The 24,938-nt window shown below is 50.6% G+C and overlaps 1 protein-coding gene across 1 annotated transcript; it reads right to left on the reverse strand.

Moving 5' to 3' along the window:
• Window positions 1-11,563: 11,563 nt before the first annotated feature.
• On the reverse strand, window positions 11,564-22,584 carry LOC103172967 (deleted in malignant brain tumors 1 protein-like; the record flags this gene model as incomplete). Its single annotated transcript, XM_042345875.1, has 8 exons — window positions 11,564-11,619; window positions 12,608-12,921; window positions 15,034-15,345; window positions 16,610-16,924; window positions 18,602-18,916; window positions 19,958-20,218; window positions 20,881-21,198; window positions 22,552-22,584. Coding segments are annotated over 8 exons (1,874 nt in total), but the record flags the coding sequence as incomplete, so codon positions are not given.
• Window positions 22,585-24,938: the final 2,354 nt, after the last annotated feature.

Genomic DNA, 24,938 nt, shown 5'->3' on the forward strand with positions numbered 1-24,938 from the left:
AGAGGCGGGCTCCGGGCAGGGCTCCGGGCCTGTGTGGTTGGATGAGGTGCAGTGTACGGGAGGCGAATCCTCGCTGTGGGACTGCGTCTCCTCATCCGCTCCCCTCAGTGACTGCGGACACAAAGAGGACGCCGGTGTGATATGTTCTGGTAGGCTCCCCCTTCGCCCTCAATGTGGCACGTTTTACTGTAATGTTACTGTAAATTGTGGGGTCACTTTACACACATAATCATCACCATATTCTCATTTGATACAACGCCTTATCACGTCATCAAACTGCCTGAAGGCGCTTCACAGGATAACCTGTCACGTGGTGTGCGCACACTGACCTGTACCAAACTCTGTCCCCCCATCACACTAGTCCATGGTTCCCGAGCACACATACTCACCTCCGTATCCCCATCAGCCCTCCCCAGGCTGCGTTGACTCCCTGTCACACTCACTGATCTCCACAACCCCGTCACACCGGTTCGATCCCGGCCCCACGGCTCCCAGTCAGCGAGTCGATCGATTTCGAGATCCTCACACTCGTTTTGAAATCCCTTCATGCCCCGGGACCTCCCAAACTCTCCGATGTGCTTATTCCCCACCCACTAACCGCTGGCTCTGTCTGTCTGGCTCGGGTCTCCTGCTTCATACAATCATAGAATCACGCAATTACACAGCACAGGAGGCCATTCGGCCCCTCGTCTCAATCCCACTCCTCAGCTCTCCCCATTGCCCTCCAGACTTGTCCTCCTGCTTGCCCCTCGTGCCTACATTCGCACCATCGGTGGCCGCTGTTTCAGCCCTCACGCCTGGAAACGCTGGAACGTTCTCCCACTCACCGTCCTCGTGGCCCCTTCCTTCCCCATCTTCAGTTCGCGCCTGAAATCATTTCTCTTCGACCATCACCTCTCCCCAGGTCAGCGTCGAGCTCGGCCACCGTCCAGCACTCCAGGATGTTACCCTGCATTAGGTGCGCTACAGAAATGCAAGTTGTTGTTGCGTGACTGTATAAAGCCCCTCCCAATGTGGAGGACTCTGGACCACATGGAAGGATTATTGTTGTTGTTTTACTGCCGTTTTGTGACTGTTGTGTTTTGCGTCGCACAGGGCACAGAGGGCAGAGAGTCCCGGTGATGTCCACACCTGATGCCGTGTGTCTAACCCTGGGAGCCCTGCTGGCCTGCTTCGCTGGTCCTCGATAAGGCGTGCTCGACTGCGCGCATCAAGTCGTCATAGCACTGTAACGCATCGCTACGAACTCCAGACGTGGCCACGGTGAGAGACGAGCACGTACAGCGTGAGCCGCTAGCCGCAGACGACGTGCCCTCAGAGCTGACGCTACGGGCACAGTACTGTTTGTGTTCACCAAATACATATTGCCGTTCACACGGCGCCTTTCATGTGGGGAGGATGTTCCAATGTGTTTGACGGTCGTGGGTGGCAGCCAAGCTGGGGTTGTGGGGCATGTGCGGGTGAGCGGGGGAAAGATGATCAGAGTCGTGGTCAAAGAGGAAGGTGTTGAGAGGGAGCCTTAAAGGGATTAGCGAGGGGGCAAGTGGGTGGGCTTCCAGGATGGAGTGCGGGCAGATAGTCTGAAAGCCGGAGTGCCAGTTGCGTGGCATGTGGGGCCGGGCGGGTGAAGCAGGCGAGGGCACACCGAGCAGTCGCGTCAGATTTAAGGAGGTCACAGAGTTAGAGCGGAGCAAGACAACGCAGGGTTTAACACTGACGGCAAGGATCTTCTGGGGGACGGGTGGGGGCTGTGGGGACGGGTGAAAATGGTGGTTAGAGAGACGTTGAGACAACTGTGAGAGAGGAAACGAACTGCATAGGTACTGGATAGTAATGACCAGTATACACTTGTGTTTATATAGCCCGATCCACACCGGATAGCGCCTCAGAAAGCTAATAACAGGACGATGTGGGGCTCGGAGCTGAAACTTGAGACTAATAATCAAAACGTGGAACAGAAACTTTATCGAGAAACAGCCCAAGTGTTTCAGGAATGTTTTTGAATGAGGTGCCGTAAAATACAAGGGTTGTTATTTGTGATTCCAGGGACCGGAGGCCGAGGATTACAGCAAGGAATTTATGCAGAAATCGATGACTATCTGCCCAGGAGAGGATCCAGTCAGCCGCGCTCTTCCTGTAGGTATTCTCCATCTGTGTTCGAACTAACGGAGAAGGGACAATTGTGATAATTTCCGAAAACATTGCGTGAAAATAGCCACAGTGAGTGTTTGCTGTCCCTGTGGGGCTTCAGTTCCTGTTGACAGGATGGTCTCAGGCGTCACACACCTTGTTGGGCCAAAGATGATTAATCTCAAACCTCACAATAAGCGCAGCACAAAAAACAAGTACATTTCCTGTCGTGTGCTAATTAGCGCATCGATGGCATGAAATTCTGGGACCAAAAGGCTGAAAGAGTTAATATCAGTTTTCTGGGTATTCGAGTCATGGTTCAGTATTCCATGAGAGACGAAAGTCTTCCGTAAAAACTGCCATCGAATGAGAAATAATAGACATTGTGCCATCTAAGGCTTAATCCACAATCTCAACATATTTGATATTATTAATGTTCTGTACTCTGGTATCTCACACACACAGTGAGTATTTGATATTATTAATGTTCTGTACTCTGGTATCTCACACACACAGTGAGTATTTGATATTATTAATGTTCTGTACTCTGGTATCTCACACACACAGTGAGTATTTGATATTATTAATGTTCTGTAATCTGATATTGCACACACAGATTAGTTAATATCACAATGTTCTGTTCTCTGATATCGGATGAGATTCCCCTCTAACCTGGTAATGGATGGTATGTGTTTCTTTTGACAGTGTCTTCATTCGACGACTCTCTGAGGAAACTGGAATATTACACAGGTAAAAGATTACATACAGTAACACGCACCTGGTTGTCTGACGTGTGGACAAAAAGAAAGGAAACACACGTGTCCATCATTTTATCAGGTCTCAATATCCTCCGGCAGTGTATTACAGTGATCGCTGCTGTGGGACTGTGACAAACATTGTGTCTCGGAGGCCAACACCGTGAGGTGCTGAGCACAGGCGGAGGGTGACAGAACAGTAATCTGGGAGACGTTTGCCCCGACACCGGGAGAAACATCCTTCCATTTTCCGATAGCTTCACGGTATCCGCACAGACAGACAGCAGCCGGGGTTAATAGCTCATCTGAAGGATGGCTCCTCTGACCAGACTCCTTTCTCCACACACCACCGCTGACCTCGTAGGAACCCGATTGCTAGTGGATTGTTGGATTGCTTTCCGACGGTAATAATCCCTCGAATAAATGAATTACTGAATGAATACAAAATAATTAAACAAATAATTCCACATTTCACCCCCAAATATACAATCAATTCACTTTACAGTATATTCTGTGACGCGCTTTAAGCCGTATTCCCGATGTGCTGAGGCACGGTATCAAACACAAGGTTTACTAACGTTATTGCTGTGCAGATCTTTAAGTGATATATGAGGAATGGAAAGGGGTAAGAAATCCCAGTTGTGTCACTGGTGTCTTGTTTAGTGATCACTCTGCTGCTTGGATTCATGGCCTTCTGTTCTTGTCTGACAGATGATGGCTCATCGACTGGTCAGACCTCCCAACACCAGGACTCTGTGTGTGACTCCATGACCAGAGATGCTGTTGCGACTCACAGTGACACCTTGTGCTGAAGTGACTGCGTCTGCCGTTGGCGATTGACCCGACAAGAACACAGATGTCCTGTCGCTGTCACCGCAGTGGGAATTTAGTTGGTAAATTCCCTCAGTGTGAAGGCTGCTGTTGTCACACTGAGCTTTCCTCGACACAAAATATTCGCAGAAATATTGTGCTGTCTCTACACATGGCCCATTCCTTTCTTCCTGATCAGACGGGTGTCTGAAGCATGTAGGACCCTATCACTGTGCTTACCAAAACCAAATGAGAGCTCCACGTGTGCCGTCATATACACGGACATCCCAGAGATGTTTATTGGACTGGAATGTGCAATCATCTGCTTAGAGGGACGTTTCCTGCTTCGTCAGTTCCCCGGTTTCTCAGAGCATATTCGGGGCAGGTTGGCAGGATCCAAGGCTCAGGAGTCCCAGAGGATGTGTTGGGGTATTGCTGTCGGCAATCACCCACAACCCACCATTACTCCTCCATCACCGACGCCTCATCTTTCCGCTGCTGCACTTCATCGCTGTGGCCACCCTCTTGCTACATGCAGTGCATTCTACCACTCTTAGACGCATACATCCGCTGCATTCAGTGCATGCAGTTCATCCTCTCTACTGACAACTCGTCGCTCAGTCCTTGCATTAGTGCATCGTCGCTGCTGATGCCTCGAGTGTGCTGTGTGTGGTGGAGCTGATGTGGTGTGTGTGTGTGTGTGGTGTGTGTGTGTGGTGTGGTGGTGGTGTGTGGTGTGTGTGTGTGGTGGTGGTGGTGTGTGTCTGTGTGTGTGTGTGTGGTGTGTGGTGGTGTGTGTGTGTGTGTGTGTGGTGTGTGTGTGTGGCTGTGCTGTGTGTGCTGTGTGGCGTGGATGTGGTGCTGTGTGTGTATGTGTGCTGTGGATGGGGGCGCTTTGTGTGTGTATCGCGGGGGGTCGGGGGCTGTGTGTGAGTGGGGCCTGTGCATGGGAGCCTGTGTGTGTATGGGGCTGTGTGTGTTCGGGGCTGTGTGTGAGTGGGGCCTGTGTGTAGTGTGGTGCTGTGTGTGTAGCGGTGGGGTGTGTGGTATGAGTGGGGCCTGTGTGTGTGGGTGTGGGGCTGTGTGTATGTGTGTGTGTGGTGGTGGGGCTGTGTGGAGTAGGGGCTGTGTGGGGGCTGTGTGGGTGTGCGTATGGGGTATGTGAGGAGCTGTGTGTGAGTGGGGCCTGTGTGTGGGGGTCTGTGTGGGTGTGCGTATGGGGTATGTGAGGAGCTGTGTGTGAGTGGGGCCTGTGTGTGGGGGTCTGTGTGGGTGTGCGTATGGGGTATGTGGGGAGGGGGGGAGCAGAGGGAGAGTGGGATTAGCCGACGTGTCTGACGTGGAAAGTACAGCCCAGACTGAAGGATCTGAAGGGAGTTTACGACTGGACATTCAGTGATCGACCGCCGACGCAGAGCTTCATTCTGACACTACTTCACAAAGACTTCGGTTTCATTTGCTTGTAATTGGCTATAATATTTGGTCCCAATTTATTCTGTTGATCACAAGGCTTGAGCTGCGATGCTTCAATAGGCAAAAGCTTCTTACATTCCCAAACACAGTGCGAAGGCTCAGTAACGTTCAGTTTGACATCAGAACACGTGTGGGTTGAGAGGTAAAATATTACAACAATAACAAATGGCATTTGTATCGCGTCCCCAAACCACTGGACAGTCCGGGATCCTCACCCGAGATGGTGGGTGGGATCAGGAGGGGGAGGGGGGACGGCGAGGAAGGTCGGGTTAGGATGGTGACCGAAGGCGCGGTCGAGTGGCTGGTCTTGAGATGGGTAAAAGGAGTGAGAGAGCGCAGGTAGTTACGGGTTAACGTCAATAATCCTCCAAAGTGGAAAGGCGGGTGGACAGAGCCGTCACAAAGCCAATGAAATCTTGGGTTTGATCCATAGGGGTTGGTTACCCTCTGTGGTTTTTGCTTGAAATCAGTGGTTTGGGACGTCCTCCCGCAGTTGAAGACACAATACAAATACAATACGTTGTTGTCGCTGTTGTTATGTCTGCAAATGTAACTGTGCAGTAGATTTAAAATGATATCAAATAAAGCGTTCCCATCAGCCTCCCGACTGAGCTTTGCCTCTATTTTACAGATATGGACCGATATTTCGCCCACAAAACACACATTCACTTCACTTGTGGAGTCCTGTAGCTCAGAGGTTAGAGCACTTACCTCCAAGTTAGAGACCTGAGGTCGATTCCCGGCAGAGGGCGAAACCTTGGGCGAGTTTCCTTACTCCACACACCTAATAATAATGTCTCCAAAACCAAAAACAATAATAAAAATTGGTCATTTTCAATCTACGACTGTTTGTGGGACATTGCTGTGCGCCATTGGCGGCCGCGTTCGCCCACAAATATACAGTCGATTCACTTTGCAGTGTGTTCTGTGAAGCGCTTTGGGACGTCCTCCCGACGTGAAAAGCGCTGTGTCAAATGCGAGGATTATTATTATTATTAAGACGATTGTTGGTCGATTGTTGGTCGATCACTCTCTGGGGGTAATAATCCCACCAATAAAAACAGGATAATTTGGTCACTCAATCCACGACTGTTTGTGGGTTACTGCTGTGTGCAGAGCTGTCGTGTTTCTGCCACAAAATATACAGTAAATTAAATTTACAGCGTTTTCTATAAATTGCTTTGAGACGTCTCGAAGACACGACATGGTGCTGTGTGTCAGGATTTCAGGCCTGAAATGCCAGTTCATAACCAGCAGAATATTCCGTGTTTCATTGTTTTATTGCCTGCAGATCAGTTACTGGTCAACACTAACAGAATATACTTTGATTGATATTTCACCGCTATGGTGGATTAATAGGAAAACAATTTGATGGAAACCATTACTCGGTGCAGTTATTGCCTCACAAGCGATCCTGCAATCGGGAATGGCTGCAGTGTGAGGAAAGGGAAGGAAGAGAGGAGTTTGCAGGGACTGGAGGAGAGAAGGTGGAAGACGGCAGAGAGCGAGAGTCAGTGAAGTTTATATTCCACATTGTTCTCCCGGTGTGGTCAGATTTTTTCTTAAATAACGCCATTAATTGTTGGGCTGAGGGTCTTATTCAGACTGGTTGAAGGTTTAGCGATGTTCCAGCCAGTGGGTCACTGATAACCGGAGACGTGTTGGGTGCGCGGACGTGTCACTGTCGCTGAGATAGTATCACTGGTGAGAATTGGGACTGTATCTGCTGCGTTGGTCTGTGTGCGACGGGGAGAGGGATATTAATCTGTGACGATCACAGTGTTACACTGGGCAATAAACTGTCCATGTAAGCTTGATGTACTGATGAATAAACTACACCTAATATTTGCAGCCATCAACGTGGAATACTTTGCCTTTTTCATTAATATCTTAATTTATTAATATTTATTATCTTATTAGTATTGGGTCTTGAGATTAATAGTCCAGACTGACAGTCCAGTGAAATGTCCAGTGAGTGCTGAATTATCGGAGGTGCCGTCCATCGACTTTTCGGATCGAGGAAAGATCTGTTTTTTGCGCCTATTTTAGAATTATTATTATTTTATTATTATTATTATTATTTTAGATTATTTGTGGAGTCCTGTAGCTCAGTGGATAGAGCACTCGCCTCTCAAGCGAGAGACCTGGGTTTGATTCCCGGCAGGGTGGCACCTTCGGCAAATTTCCTTACCCCACACAGCCTAATAATAATCCCTCAAGAAAAAAAATAATAAATCGGTCACTTCAACCCACGACTGTTTGTGGGACGTTGCTGTGCGCAATTGGCTGCCGCGTTTCGCCCACAAATATACAGTCAATTCACTTTACAGTCTATTCTGTGAAGCGCTTTGAGACGTCGAGAAGACGTGAAAAGCGCAATATCAAATGCGAGGATTATTATTACGTCGAATGAAGACACTGTCAAAGGAAACACATACCATCCATTACCAGGTTAGAGGGGAATCTCATCAGATATCAGAGAACAGAACATTGTGATATTAACTAATCTGTGTGTGCAATATCAGATTACAGAACATTAATAATATCAAATACTCACTGTGTGTGTGAGATACCAGAGTACAGAACATTAATAATATCAAATACTCACTGTGTGTGTGAGATACCAGAGTACAGAACATTAATAATATCAAATACTCACTGTGTGTGTGAGATACCAGAGTACAGAACATCAACAATAATAAATATATTTACATTGTGGATTAAGCCTTAGATGGCACAATGTCTATTATTTCTCATTCGATGGCAGTTTTTACGGAAGACTTTCGTCTCTCATGGAATACTGAACCATGACTCGAATACCCAGAAAACTGATATTAACTCTTTCAGCCTTTTGGTCCCAGAATTTCATGCCATCGATGCGCTAATTAGCACACGACAGAAAATGTACTTGTTTTTTGTGCTGCGCTTATTGTGAGGTGTGAGATGAATCATCTTTGGCCCAACAAGGTGTGTGACGCCTGAGACCATCCTGTCAACAGGAACTGAAGCCCCACAGGGACAGCAAACACTCACTGTGGCTATTTTCACGCAATGTTTTCGGAAATTATCACAATTGTCCCTTCTCCGTTAGTTCGAACACAGATGGAGAATACCTACAGGAAGAGCGCGGCTGACTGGATCCTCTCCTGGGCAGATAGTCATCGATTTCTGCATAAATTCCTTGCTGTAATCCTCGGCCTCCGGTCCCTGGAATCACAAATAACAACCCTTGTATTTTACGGCACCTCATTCAAAAACATTCCTGAAACACTTGGGCTGTTTCTCGATAAAGTTTCTGTTTCCACGTTTTGATTATTAGTCTCAAGTTTCAGCTCCGAGCCCCACATCGTCCTGTTATTAGCTTTCTGAGGCGCTATCCGGTGTGGATCGGGCTATATAAACACAAGTGTATACTGGTCATTACTATCCAGTACCTATGCAGTTCGTTTCCTCTCTCACAGTTGTCTCAACGTCCGTCTAACCACCATTTTCACCCGTCCCCACAGCCCCCACCCGTCCCCCAGAAGATCCTTGCCGTCAGTGTTAAACCCTGCGTTGTCTTGCTCCGCTCTAACTCTGTGACCTCCTTAAATCTGACGCGACTGCTCGGTGTGCCCTCGCCTGCTTCACCCGCCCGGCCCCACATGCCACGCAACTGGCACTCCGGCTTTCAGACTATCTGCCCGCACTCCATCCTGGAAGCCCACCCACTTGCCCCCTCGCTAATCCCTTTAAGGCTCCCTCTCAACACCTTCCTCTTTGACCACGACTCTGATCATCTTTCCCCCGCTCACCCGCACATGCCCCACAACCCCAGCTTGGCTGCCACCCACGACCGTCAAACACATTGGAACATCCTCCCCACATGAAAGGCGCCGTGTGAACGGCAATATGTATTTGGTGAACACAAACAGTATCTTGTGCGAAGCGACGTTTAAAAGCCGATCGATGTGGCTGGGGCTTGAGGGGGGTGGGCGGGGGGAGGTTGGGGGGTAACGTCAGGGCGGGCGTTCTGCGGCGAAGAGATCGGTTGAGCCGAAAGCTTCATCGAAACCATTGTGTGATCTTGTGACTCGGTCTCAATACCACACGTGGGAATGAATTCCAAACGCAGACAATCAACTCTCACAAAGTGAGTGAATAAACGTCCCCNAAAGTCTCCCCTGATGTCGTGCTAACAGAGCCGTGACGACCCCTCGTCACCGACTCCCTCACTGATACAGTTTACTCCCCAGCGCAGCTCTGCCCGACTCCAGGGCACGTGTCGGGCTCTCACCTCCTCTGGGCACGTGGAGTTTGACTTGTGCGGCGAGCGCCATCAGCACGAAGGCCAGCAGGGCTCCCAGGGTTAGACACACGGCATCAGGTGTGGACATCACCGGGACTCTCTGCCCTCTGTGCCCTGTGCGACGCAAAACACAACAGTCACAAAACGGCAGTAAAACAACAACAATAATCCTTCCATGTGGTCCAGAGTCCTCCACATTGGGAGGGGCTTTATACAGTCACGCAACAACAACAGGTTATCCTGTGAAGCGCCTTCAGGCAGTTTGATGACGTGATAAGGCATTGTATCAAATGAGAATATGGTGATGATTATGTGTGTAAAGTGACCCCACAATTTACAGTAACATTACAGCAAAACGCGCCACATTGAGGGAGAAGGGGGAGCCTACCAGAACATATCACACCGGCGTCCTCTTTGTGTCCGCAGTCACTGAGGGGAGCGGATGAGGAGACGCAGTCCCACAGCGAGGATTCGCCTCCCGTACACTGCACCTCATCCAACCACACAGGCCCGGAGCCCTGCCCGGAGCCCGCCTCTCGCACAGCCCGGAGCGCCGAGCCACACTGGAGATGTCTACAGACCACGTTGGCATCGCGCAGGTCCCAGGAGTCATCACACACCGTCCCCCACGTGCCATCGTACAGGATCTCAACTCTCCCCGAGCAATTACTGCTCCCACCGACCACCCGCAACCTCTGTCCTGAAAACACCAACATCACAGTGTGACTGACCGGCTGGTACAGTGGCTCGGGTTTGGGCAGAGCCCATCACACAGCACAATGTCTCAGAGAGATTCACAAAGACGCTGGTCGCTGAGCAAGCGGGAGATGGGGCAATGGAGGTCATCAAAGCCATTGGTTCAGAGGAAGGTGTCAAATGGGATTGAAAGGTGCAGAAGGGGTGGAGACGGAGAGGTGGAGGGAGGGCGGCAGTTTCAGAGTGTAGAGGCATCATAACTAACACCTGTGACTGGGGGTCGGGATTCTTCCCACTCAGATCCTGTTAACCCTACAGGTCAATGTCTTGACAGTTCACATCGTCCTCGCTGGACAAGCCGCGGGAAAGCTTACCAGGCAGTGTTTCAATGGCAATCTATGTGGTTTTAGTTGGTTGGACTCTCGCGGTTACCTCAAGGCACACTCTGGAATCCCTAAGCCTCGGTTCTTGCCAATCTTGTCAAATTAATTGACAATTGGGACTGATGCCCTTTCTCTATTCTAATCAATACCCTCGAGGTCCCCTCTTTAGCTTTGCAGGGACAGGACTCTGCATTTACGGGCACCCAAACCATGTTCCACTGTCAGCTGCCAAGTTGTCAAGATAGTCCACAGACTATCCTCCGGGAGGGGGAAGAGGGGATAAGCAAGGTTTCCTTGCAGCTGAATCGGCTCCAAGATGACATGTTTGGCAATGGAATGTCATGTTCGAGCCAACCCTCCGTGACGGTATCTATTTCATCTCCTGAGCGAGGCGGGTCTGTAGTATACCGGGCACTGCTGATGGAAGCGCAGCCCAGCATCGCTCATTGGCAGGACCTTGATGGGTAGGCCAGTCACTGCGGTCAGGGAGTCATCTCAATCAACTCCTGTTAACCCTCCAAGCCAAACTCCTCATGGGTAGGAGAGATGCTGGACAAGCGTCGGGAAAGCTTGCCAGAGCGATGATGAATAGAATCCGGCAGTTACCGAGAAACTCAATCTGGTTTCCCACTCTTGGCTTCAGCCAACCTTCGCCTAACGCTTTCCGGAATTAGAAAGCAGGATGTGGCACTCCTTGGACTGAGTGCGCAATCCATTCCAACTGTCTATCTCTGGAATTTCCATGTGTAAGTGAGATGCTTTAACTTCTCAGTTTGGTTTGGATACTCCTAAGTTTGGTGATGGTGATTGTCAGACTCCCGGCTGAACAAAAAANTATTCGAGATGATACCACTATCGCATGAGATTCCCCGACTTAGTCCACGAGCAGCAAAATAACATACACAAACAGAAGGGCCGCAGTCCTGTCAGACAATCTGGAACAGGTGACCGACTGAGTCAAGGTGACATCTATTATCACATTGGCTTTACAATACAATAAATCACGTACCTGCTAATCGGTGGTATTTAGGAGCAGGTCCCGCACACACTTGTGGATTCTCCACACTTTCCCCAAACTTCACTTCTGTAATAATACATGTGGACCAATTCAATCAGTGACATAATATTGGCAGAAAATGCTCAAACATCACGGATCCAGGAAATCAGGATGTAGCTTTACAGAGGCCAAAGGATTACATGGAGGGCTGGAAGGGACAAATAGCCATGTAATAAGGAGTAATCCAGAAAAAAGAGGGATGAGATGGGGGAGAAATGCAGAACAGACTAAGTCGGACTGGAGTGCATGTGTGTAATTTGGAGTGTGCCAAATAAGATTGGTGACCTGCGGCTCAAGGAGCCACATGAGGTTATGTTGGAGTGGCAATAACGGAGAACTGGTTCAAACAAGGGCAGGAATGGGAGCTGAATATTCCTGGTTACAATGTACTCAAGAGGGATTGGGAAGAGAAAAGATAAACGGTGTGTGGGTGGCAATGTTGATTAAGGACACGGTGACGGCCCTGGAAAGGGACGGTGTGTTAGATGTAACACAAACTCTATTTGGTTAGAGTTAAGGAGCAAAAAGGAGCTGTTACTCTGTTAGATGGACAACATAGATCACAAAATAGTGGGAAGGAGAGAGACGAGCAAATCTGCAGCAGATTTCAGAAAGATGCAAAACCAATAGAGTAGTGATAATGGGAGACTTCAATTATCCGGACATAGACTGGGAAAATAACAGTGTAAATGGCAACGAGGGGGAAGGATTCCTGAAATGTGTGCAGGATAACTGTCTGGATCAGTGTGTTTCCAGCCCAATGGGGAAGGAAGGAATGCTGGAGCCAGAACTGGGGAATGAAATGGGACAAGTGGAGTATGTTTCAGTGTGAGATCATCTGGACAACAGTGATCACAGTATCATTTGGGTTCGAGTACTTATGGAATGGGAAAAGGAGCAATCAAGGAGCCGGCACGGACACGATGGGCCGAACGGCTGCCTTCTGGGCTGTATACTTCTATGATTGTATGATACTGTCATCACATTGTTGAAAGATTGAAACACGTTTTATTACCTGAACAGACGACACCCGCATCTTCCCAATGATCACAGTTGTTTTCTCCCCAAACTGTGGAGGTGCACTGCCACAGGAAGTCCTCGTGTGAAGTACACTCCATGTTGTGCAGCCAAATAGGTCCGATCCCTGGTCAAACTCCCGATAGTATTTAACAGACTGAAGTGGTCCACAGTTGAGCTGCTTACAGATCACCTTAGCAGCTTTGCTGTCCAGAGTGTCCGAGCAAACCGTACCCCAGGTTCCATTGTAAAGCACCTCCACTCTCCCCTCACACGCGTGCTTCCCATTCACCAGCCTCAGCTCCTTGTGCTCTGTAAAGTGATAGCAAACACAGATAATCAACAACAACGATTCGCATTGAAATAGCACCGTTCACATCAAGTAAACTGGACAGTGAAAGGTTTGCACCCGAGCTGGGGATTGGCGTCACATGGGCTGATGGCAATGGCCTGGACTTCCAAAGGTTTGGGCCAGAATGGGTAAAGGCTCAACCACCTTTGGCGGGCGGGGCGGGGGACGTGGCGCAGGCCAGGGAATGGGAAGGGTTGGTAATGGTTTAGTTAGTTGCAGAGGTTGGGAGATGCAAGATCGTGGAAGACTTTAAAAATGAAAAGACCATCTTGAATTCGATGGATGGAGAGCCAGTGGAGCCGGGCGAGGATGGGGCTGATGGGGTCATTAAGCTTAAGGCGGGAGAAGACGTGACCTGCAGAATTCTGAACCATCTGCATCTTGTGGAGGGAAGAGTTGAAGGTGACAAGTTGACAGTTGCCAAATCCAGGATGTGGGTTTCCATATGTGACCCCCAAACACTGTTCTTCCTGTAAATTTACTGACATAATAATCTCCATGTGCTTCAGCGCCCATCACATCAGGGAGATGTTCCACTGTGATTCACAGGATTTACTGTAAAATGCAGTCATAGCCTTGAATGGCTAATATATTTGGGGGATTGTTAGCCGGGACACCGGGAGGAACTCTCTTCTCTTTGGGATTTTGAACAACACAAGTGTCAACGGATCTGAGATCCAACCCACATGAAGGGTGATATACAAATGGAAGTTGTTGTTGTTGGAATAATGCTGTGGAATCTTTAACATCCACCTGAAGACATCGGTTTAACATTTCATCCGAAGGACGGCAACACCGACAAGGCAGCACTCCCCCAGCACTGGACTGGAATGTGAGCCTCGAATGTGAGTTCACGGTGAAGTTCACTGTCTGAATGCGAGGAATTGAACCCACAACTGTTTGACCTACAGACAAGAGCGCCGCATACAAATCCATGTCACACGTGTGACCGCGTGGTTCAGCGATTTTATTCCCGTCTCTGAGTAAAATGTTGTGGGTTCCAATCCCACGATGGGACTTGAACTTGTGTCGTCTAAGCTGATGCTTCAATGCATTGTTGGGGGTGTGTTTCATTGTTTGAGATGCCGTCCACCAGGTGAAACTTTAATTAAGGTCACGTCTGCCTGTTCAGGTGGGCGTTAAACATCATACACCTCTATTCGTAAAAGACCTTATCCTGGTGACTTGGCCATCAATCCACCAAATAAAGTTGTTCCCTCTTTACATCGCTGTTTGTGGGACAATGCTACACCCAATTGTGCTGATACGTCAGCCTAAAGCCTACACATACACAGTCAATCGATTCACCTGACAGTATATCATGTAAAGCGCTTTGAGACGTCCTTCTGACATGACAATGTCACGCGATAGCAAATGCAAGGATTATCATTATCATAAATAATAAACCATATATTGTCACTGTGTTGTGGTCACCGCAATAAAAAGGATATCGCAGCAATTGAGAGGACACAGATGATGGCAACGAAAATGATTGAGGAGATGGAGGGACTGAACTACGAGGAGCGATTTTATAAACCGGCCATATTTACACTGAGGAATGAAGGTTGACACACAATATGGCGGCAGTGTTTAAGATTCTGAAGGGAACAGACAATCTGGACCTCGATAAGCTGTTTTGTCTTGTGCTAAACCGTGGAACCAAAAGACATGGCCTCCGATTGAAGACGGTAAATTCAGAACAAATCTTCGGAAACACGACTTCCATGAGTGAATCGTAGACGTATGGAACCGACTCCCGAGGGAGACAGTGGAAGCAGAATCTGCCGTTTGTTTGAAGAACAAATTAGATAGATTTCTGCTAAAAAATAAGATATCAGTATAGAGTGTACAGTATGGGACAAGATATGTCAAACCACTACCAGGACGGTAAAGGGCAAACTAGATGGACCTTGAGATTCTTTGGCCAACAAATTCTTATGTTCTTTCTCAATGTAATTTGTTTGAAGAACTCTGAGAAGTTTTGATGCTGGAGGTGCTATAAAGAGCAATTTGCTTCTTCAAACTACAACACTAAATAAATGTGTGTCAGAGCCCGAGGACCAATCTCTTACCTGAGCAGACGATGCTGACGTCCTCTTTATGAAGACAGTTGTGCTGTCCCCACGGAGCTGAGGGACACTCCCACAGAACAGATTCATTTCCCGCACAACTCAGCTCATCCAACCAAATGGGCTCCGAGGCACGTCCACAGGAGCCGGGCGTGGTGTCAATGACTGCCCCACACCCCAGCTGTCTGCAGACAACGGCGGCCTCTCGAGCATCCCAGGAGTCATCACACACCGTCCCCCAGCTCCCAGTGTAGTAGATCTCAACTCTCCCCGAACACCGGCTCCTGCCCCCCACCAGCCTCAACTGCACATGGTCTGTGGGTACAGCAATGTACAAACAGTAATGAGTGAGAGTGCCGGACAGGTACAAGATTGCCAGACGCGTGTGGGGGAGAAGCTCTTCATCCCATTTCACCTGTCTAGACTGCCACCAATGGTGTCTTCCACCATAGTGTCAATACGTTTCTTCAATAAGTTGTGTCCTGGATTGCCGGGCTCTCCAAAGCCTTTTGAGGGAAGATTTCCAAATTTTGACTACCCTTTCAGTGAAAAATACTGCGTCCATATTCCCCCCCGAAATGGCCCAGATCTCATTTCAGGATCAATCTCCCGTGTTCTGGATTTCCCCACCAGAGGAAATAGTTGTTGTGTGGCCGCCCTATCGAATCATTTTATTATTCTAAACAACTCGATCAGATCACCCCTCAACCTTCCAAACTCAAGCGAATACAGACCATCTTTATACAATCTGCCCTCTTAATTTAACCCTTTAAGCCCTGGTATCATTCTGCAGGATCTGTGCTGCACCCTCTCCAGATCCAATACATCCTTCCTGATGTGCGGTGCCCTAAACTGTAGGCGGTGCTCCAGATGGCGCCTGACCGGGGCTCCGTCGCCTTCACGGCCCTGCGCGTCCTTGCCCCATCATCCCTCAGTGACCGGCTAACCCCGTGTCAACCTGACTGCTCTCTCTGCTCAGCAGGTTCCGGGCTGTTCCACGTCCGCCACTCTGTCGGCCGCAGCATCTGTGGTCGGGCCCTTAGCCTCTCCGCCCCCACCCTTTGGAACTCCATCCTCCATTCCCTTCACGTCGCTCCCTCCCTTCCCTCCTTCAAGGCACGTCTCAACACCTCCTCTTCAAAACCTCCTACCCCTAGACTCCCGCCCTCCACCCTACATCATCCAATTGCCCCCCAAATCCAAATCCTCGACTGTACAGTGCCTTGGGACGTCCTCCTGACGTGAAAGTCTCTTTACCAATGTGATTGTTTATTGTATTGTAAGAGGTTGAAGCATCATTTCCTCTCCTCTCTACTCCGGGTCCCTTGAGATGAGGGCCAGCAGGACATTAACATTTGACAACGTTTAGCACCTGTGAGCTTGTTTTTAGTGATCTGTGGATGTGGACACCCAAATCCTTTGCTCCTCCACAGTTCTCAGTTGCTCACCATTTAGAGAACGTTACCGCTCTTCCCTCCCCCCCTCGGCATCGGGCTTGGCCACTGCTAACCCATCCCGGATGCTACTGCATGTGACGGGATGATATCAATGCAAGTTCTTGTCGTTGTTTGAACCTCACCTGAACAGAGCACTCCCACATCGCTGCCGACACTGAGAGGTGTGACCGGCCGGGAGACATTGCACGTGCTCAGACGTGTCTCGTTCCCTTCACACTGAACATTATTCAGCCTCACAGTGCCTCCGCCTTCTCCATATGTAGAAGAGTTATAGGCTGCGATTGCAGAGCCACAGTCCAGCTGTCTGCACACCACATTGGCATCGCTCAAGTCCCAGCCATCATCCAGGACTCTGCCCCAAGTTCCATTGGTGTAAATCTCTACTCGTCCATCACAGCGACTGCCACCATTGCTGAGCCTCAACAACCCGTCTTCACCTGCGGAGAGCACAACCCCCACTTCAGTGAAGAACATTTCACATTGAATGGTATGGAAACTCACACAGCGCCTTTACTGCAAAAGATGTAACTCAAAATTTGTATCTGATTGTTTGTTGGTCACCGCTGTGCGTAATTGTCTGACGCATTCCGCCCACAAGATATACAGTCACTACACATTACAGTATATTCGGTGAAGTGCTTTGAGACACCTCGAAGACTCAATAAGGAGCAATTATAGCATTTTGCACCTGTTTCTTCATTGAGTGTTTATTTTTTCTGTATCTCTTTTCGTATTCTGATCTTTGCTCTTTCTGTCCATCTGCGACCAGGTCTCCCTCTGCCTCCTCGTCCTCCTCTACCTCTCGGTGCCTTCGACACCGTCGACCACTCTATCCTCATCCACCACCTCTCCTCACACCTCAAACCTCACGAGTCTGTCCTTGTTCAGATCGTACCTCTCACACCTCCTCCACTTCAACTCCACAAATGGTTACTCCTCCAGCCCCTACTCTGTCTCGTTCAGCATTCCTCAGCGCTCTCTCCTTGGTCCCCTTCCTCTATATGCTCTCTCTTGGTGTCATCATCCTCAGATATGGGGTCAACTTCCATATGTATGAGAATGACACCCAACTCTACCTCTCTGCCTCCACCCGAGACGCCAGAGGCACTGCTGTCCTGACACAATGTCTGTCAGACATCAAGTCATGGATTAGAGCTAATTTTCTCCAGTTCAACGTCAACAAGTCCGAGGCTCTCCTGATTGGCTCCTGTCAGCGCCTCCTCACCTCAGGCGCTGAGAGCGTCACCATCCATGGCTCCACACTCCACCTTGCTAAGCCAGTCCTTTCTACCCCACATCAGCGCCATGACCCGCTCTGCCTTCCCCACCTCTGCAACATGGCCCGGCTCCGCCTGCGTCTCACACCCCATACACGCTTTCATTACATCGAGGCTTGACTATGCAAACTCATCGCTTGTCGACATCCCCAACTCCTCCCTCCATAGGCTGCAGATCATCCAGAATTCTGCAGCCCGTGTCCTCTCCCGCACCAGGATCCGAGACCCTATTACGCCCATCCTCGCCCGACTGCACTGGCTTCATATCACACAGAGGGTACAGTTCAAGATCCTGGTCCTCACCTTCAAAGCCCTCCATGGACTTGCTCCAATCTAACCCTGCGATTTCCTAAACCCCTACCTTCATGCTCGTGCCCTCCGCTCAGCGGGCTCCAGCCAACTCCAAGTCCCCCGTCTCGCTCGCACCACTATTGACGGGCTGAGCTTCTGCCACTCTGCTCCACCGCCTGGTGGTCAATCCCGCAGTCCCTCCACCTTGCCCCCTCACTTGCCTCTTCAAGACCCATCTCAAAAACCTCATCTTCGACCGTGCTTTGGATCTCCCTCCTTCCCCCTCGCCCTTCTCCCTCCCAAACCCCAACCCCCAGCCCGCGTCCGAAACTCTTCCTGTCCAGCGCCTTGGGCCGTCCTCATGACGCCGAAGTCTCCATACAAATGTAATTTTGTTGTTGCGCTGAAATCCTTCATTTCCAGTGCTGTTACTGTGTCTCTTATCAATATTGTTGAAACACAGAGTCCAAACCGGTCAGGGGGACGGGAGGGGCCGCGTGGGAAGGGATTTGGATGTGAAACATCTGTAAGAGATTTGGTACTCACTGGAACAGGTGACACTGACATCGTCCTCATGTGTGCAGGTGATCTGATCCCAGGACCCAACAGGACAGTCCCACAACTGTGTCTCGTTCCCCCGGCATTCGTAGTGGCTTTTCCAGATTATCTCACTTCCATTCCCAACATGAGCTCCAGCTTCTGCTGTCACGGCTGCTCCACACTGAAGCTGCTCACAAACCACATTGGCCTCTTGTAAACCCCAGTAGTGCCTACAGAGGGTTCCCCGTTGATTGCCGTACACGATCTCCAATCTGCCAGAGCAGAGGGTCGTTCCGCCAGTTAATCGTATCTGACGTTTTGCTATTGTGGACACAAGAAGGTGATATGAAACAGCGGTTATACGGCATCTCATTCCATCAAACCTCCTAACCCCTGACTTCATGCCCCTCCATGCTCTCAGCGGGCTCCAGCCTACTTTATCAGGGCCCAGTATCAATGCAAGTTGTTGGTGTCGCCCGGAGCAAACGCTGACTGTGGTAAACCGCTTTTAAATGTGATTTCTTAAACCGTGGACATTCCACACATACGTTTTGGTTTCAATGTTCCTTTTCCAGCGCAATCCTCTGAGCGGTACGAAATTTATGCTCTTCCCCCGACACACCGTAGATTTTACTGTTGGGTGCGAGGCTTAGAGCCTACACCGCTCGCTCTGTGGTCTCTGGCTGCCATCATGGAGAGACTCTGAGCCCAAACACCACTTCCAAACCCTGGTCTGCCCTACGCGCTATAGATCGAAAATGTCACCGATTTGAATCCATCGTCCACAGCAATTGGTTTACCCTTAGGTTTGTCACAGCGCCATTCAAATCACCAATACTTCTCAGAGCTCCGTGTGATTTGCTGTGAAGTGGACAGACGGTGTGTTTTATAGGTGAATGAGCAGCTGATTTGCACCCAGCGATGTGGATACAGTGACCTGCAAACAGCAACACACTTCGACATCCTCTCAGTCATTTGCAAATCCCTTGATGCCCAGCACTCCTTACCTACCCGACTTGGTTACCCTCTCCACCACCCGCTGTCTCCTCTCGGCCTGGTCCGGCCTCCTGATCCTCATTCACTCCCTCCTCTCCACCATCGCTGGCCGTGCTTTCAGCCTTTACACCCCGAAGCTCTGTAACTCCCTCCCTCAATCCCTCCCCCTTGTCCCTTCCATCCCCACTTTCAAATCCTACCTAAACCCCTTCCATTTTTGATCGTGCTTCATCCCACCTAAAGAGCTTCCTTTATCATCGTGCTTCCCCTCCCTCTCCCCCGGCTCGGGGATCCGACTGCACAGCGGCCAAGCAGTCCTGGACGCTATATAAATGTAAGATGCTGTTTTTGTTGTTCAGTCAGTACCTGAACAGTAAACACCAGCATCAGTCTCGTGTCCGCAGCCGGAAGGGCCAATGACAGTCCCCGACCCTTTTCCGAATTGGCCATCAACTGGTGCTGACGTTGCGAATCCACAGCCCAACTCTTTGCAGATAATTCCAGCCGTGTCCATGTTCCAGGCGGCTCCGCACACCGTGTGCCATTGACCACCAGAGTGCAGCTCCACTCTCCCCGAACACCGGCTGAATCCGTTCACCAGTCTGGGCTTTTTATCACCTGTCATGTCTGCAACACACAACCAATGCCAATCATTTTCAGTCATCTCTCCTCCTCCGCCCCCTTGTAATTTGAAACTTGTGTTGTTGGGATTGATCGTGTCCTGGAGATGTCTCTAAGCGCTTCGTAAAATATATGGTGAAGTGGATTGACTGTATTTTGGGGGAGAAATTCTTGTATCCACTCCCTATCAAATACGATCCCCAGTTACGTGCAAACCATTAAACCATTCACTGTGCAACACCTTGAGAGCTCCTCCCAACATATAAAGTTGTGTATTGTTTGTTTGTTTGTTGGTTTTGTGGTTTGATTGTTTTTACAAGAAGTACAAGAAGACATACAGTTGGAGTCTTAAAGGACAATTTCAGGACAGACACTAACTCGGTAGTGTTCTTTATCCTAAAGGTAGTCACTGACTGGAACAGTTTGCCAGGGACACTGGACTCATATGAAATGCCGGTCAATATAATGATTGGGGTGAGTGTTCTGGAGGGTGGAGACTGTATGGGCAAATGTCTTTCTAGATCTCGACACAATCTTGTGATCTTGCGAATTTATAATAACAGACGAATGAATTCTGTGATGTACCGTCACTATTGCTTCTTGGTTGGTCAATTCTTGAAAGTGCAATGAGATTTATTGTACGTAAGATAACAAGACTTTGCTTCCACCTGTGCAGATGACTCCAGCATCCCAGTCGTGGGAGTAACCTTCATGGTGGTTCCATTCCACGGAGGAACAGTTACTCAGAGCAGTCTCCATCCCTCCGCAGCTAACACCGCCCGTTATATGTGGTCCAGATCCTTCCCCAAACAACGCTTTTCCTGGTGCTGACACGGCAGCTCCACAGCCCAACTCTCGGCAAACAACCGCAGCATCCGGCAGATCCCACAACGGATCTCCCACTGCACCCCATCTTCCTCGGAAGTGAACCTCCACTCTCCCAGCACACCGGCTGCCTCCGTTCACCAGCCTCAACTTCACGCTCTCTGTAACACATCAGAAACCACAGTAAGAGACTGCGGTGCATCAAACTTCCAGCAGCAAAGCGAACCGTCCCCATCAGCCGCTCCCGGGTGACGAGACTGGCCACGGAATACGGGAATCAAAGCCAACGCTCTGCGGTGGACTCGGTTCAGTTCCCGATTGAAGCCAATCCACAGGCCTTCAGTCAAGGGGACACGATGCACACACGACAACAACAACTTACACTTGTTTTGCAGTCGCTTCAGAAAGATGTCCCAGTCAGAGAATTTGGACTCGATCTGAGCGCTGGGGTCAGGACGGGGGGCAGTGCAGGAGGGGTGGAGACGGGAGGATGGTCGAAGGCTCGGTCGAAGAGAACGTTATTTAGATAGTTCTTGAAGGAGGCAAGAGAGGGGATGAAGTGGGGGGATTGCGTGATACAGTTCCAGAATGTGGGGGCAGAGATGTTCAATGCCCAACCACCAATGGTGGAGCGGGAGGTGCGAGGGACCTGAAGTCGGCCGTTTCCGCTGAGAGGAGGGAGCGTATCGCTGTCGCTTGTGAGGCCAGTGATCCAACCACAGGTATTGGACTCCACGGAGCCCAGTGTGCAATCTTGGCATCCGATTCAACCCCCAGCTGTCCTTCCCCCCACATCCGGTCTCTCTCCAGGAATGCTTTCTTCCGCCTCCACCAAATTGCCCGCAACCCATCACACTTTACGCCAAATGCAGCCAAAGCCATCGCGTATGCGTCGGTCACCTCCTGTTTGGATTAACCCAACGATCTCCTCGCCGGTCTCCCCACTACACCATTCACAAGGTCCAGCTCATTGAAAACTCTGCCGCCTGTACACTGACCCGGACCAAACTCCACACCAACATCTCACCAGTTCTGGCCGGGCTCCGTTGGCCAATTACCAAATCGATTGACTTCGAGGTCCTCACACTCGTGTTCAAATCCATTCACTCCCCGGCCCCTCCCTACGTCTCCGAGCTCCTTACTCCCCAATCCGTCACCCGGCGCCTCCGCTCAACTGGCACCGGCTCCTGCTTGTACCTCGCAACCCTCCGCCCCGCCATCAGCGGTCGTGCTTTCAGCCACTACGCCCCCAAACTCTGGAATACTCTCCCTCAAACCCTCCGCTTTGCCCCCTCTCTCCTCTCTTTCAAGTACCGCCTGAAAACTATCCCCTTCGATCGGACTGACGGCCTCCTCCCCCCTTCCCCCCAACTCGGAGTCGAGCTCCACCACTGTTAAGCGCTCTCATATAGTGCCCTCCACACAGGATAGCGTCTGAGAGTGCAAGTTGTTGTTGTTGTTGTTGTAAGACGGTGAAGGAATCATACAACGGATGCAAATAGAGAGTGACTCACCTCCCGCGGGAGACTGACAGTCCACATAACCACCTAAACCAGAAAACAAGGGGTCAATAAACAGAGTCTCAGAAATATCCAAGTCTGAAGGGGAGAGTGTGTGGGGAGGAAGGGGAGAGTGTGTGGGGAGGAAGGGGAGAGAGTGTGTGGGGAGGAAGGGGAGAGAGTGTGTGGGGAGGAAGGGGAGAGAGTGTGTGGGGAGGAAGGGGAGAGAGTGTGTGTGGGGAGGAAGGGGAGAGAGTGTGTGGGGAGGAAGGGGAGAGTGTGTGGGGAGGAAGGGGAGAGTGCGTGTGGGGAGGAAGGGGAGAGAGTGTGTGGGGAGGAAGGGGAGAGAGTGTGTGGGGAGGAAGGGGAGAGAGTGCGTGTGGGGAGGAAGGGAGAGAGTGCGTGTGGGGAGGAAGGGGAGAGTGCGTGTGGTGAGGAAGGGGAGAGTGCGTGTGGGGAGGAAGGGGAGAGTGTGTGGGGAGGAAGGGGAGAGAGTGTGTGGGGAGGAAGGGGAGAGTGTGTGGGGAGGAAGGGGAGAGTGTGTGGGGAGGAAGGGGAGTGTGTGTGGGGAGGAAGGGGAGAGTGTGTGGGGGAGGAAGGGGAGAGTGTGTTGGGGAGGAAGGGGAGAGTGTGGGGGGAGGAGGGGTAGAGAGGGGTGTGGGGGTGACGGGGAGACGGCTGTGGGTGGGGAGGAGGGGTAGAGAGGGGTGTGGGGGTGACGGGGAGACGGCTGTGGGTGGGGAGGAGGGGTAGAGAGGGGTGTGGGGGTGACGGGGAGACGGCTGTGGGTGGGGAGGAGGGGTAGAGAGGGGTGTGGGGGTGACGGGGAGACGGCTGGGGGGGGAGGAGGGGTAGAGAGGGGTGTGGGGGTGACGGGGAGACGGCTGTGGGTGGGGAGGAGGGGTAGAGAGGGGTGTGGGGGTGACGGGGAGACGGCTGTGGGTGGGGAGGAGGGGTAGAGAGGGGTGTGGGGTGACGGGGAGACCGGGGTGTGTGCGGCTGAAGGAAAGGCTAAACTGTGATGAGCAATGAATCTGGAGATTGAGGGTCGGACACAGAGAAACTCTCTTCTCTTTGCCAATAACTTTGTGGAATCTTTAACATCCACCGAACCATTGAGATCTCGGTTCAAGGTCTGACCCGAATGACAGACTATTTAGGAATGTTATGCAGAGACGTGTTGTGAGCGGAGACGGACACACACACACACGCGTGTGCTCAACCACACGCAACCACTCAACCCGAACCCTAACACAGTCACACACACACAGATACACACAAACACGCACACAGACACACACCCACACAGTGAGACACACACACAACCACTCAACCCTAACCCTAACACAGTCACACACACACACAGATACACACAGACACGCACACAGACACACACCCACACAGTGAGACACACACACAACCACTCAACCCTAACCCTAACACAGTCACACACACCCACACAGTGAGACACACACACAACCACTCAACCCTAACCCTAACACAGTCACACACACACACATACACACAAACACGCACACAGACACACACCCACACAGTGAGACACACACACAACCACTCAACCCTAACCCTAACACAGTCACACACACACATACACACAAACACGCACACAGACACACACCCACACAGTGAGACACACACACAACCACTCAACCCTAACCCTAACACAGTCACACACACACACAGATACACACAAACACGCACACAGACACACACCCACACAGTGAGACACACACACAGGCAGTCACGCAAACCAGCTTTGTGTCTCTCACACGCAAACATATAAACACACGTAAATACACACGAACACTCAGTCACTAACACACCGTACACCATCCCACACAGTGAGACACGCCTCCAGCACACACACAAACACGCTTAGTCTCTCACACACACACACAAACAAACACCCCCCACACCCCCCCCCCCCACACACACACACACATACCCCACCCCCATACATACACACACACAACGCCCCCCACACACACACACACACATCCCCCACCCGCATACATACACACACAAACCCCCCCACACACACACACACAAACAAAACCCCCTCCACGCCACACACACAAACCCCCCCCACACACACAAATCACCCCCCCAATACACACACACACACACACAACCCCCCCCCCACACACACAACACCCCTCACATACACACAAACCAACCCCCCCCCATACACACACAACCCCCCCCACACAACACCCCACACACACACAACCCCACAACCCACACACACACAGATACAGGAATACAGACAGTCACACACACACAGTGAAGCCGTGAGCAGTTACAGTCAGACTGAGCCCCAGTGACGTCTGAAATGGGGAAACCACAGACACATTTGCCCAAAAGCCGTTCATATAATAAAC

The sequence above is a fragment of the Callorhinchus milii genome, unplaced genomic scaffold (genome assembly GCF_018977255.1).
Source record: "Callorhinchus milii isolate IMCB2004 unplaced genomic scaffold, IMCB_Cmil_1.0 Scaffold134, whole genome shotgun sequence".
In the NCBI taxonomy this organism is placed as follows: domain Eukaryota; kingdom Metazoa; phylum Chordata; class Chondrichthyes; order Chimaeriformes; family Callorhinchidae; genus Callorhinchus; species Callorhinchus milii.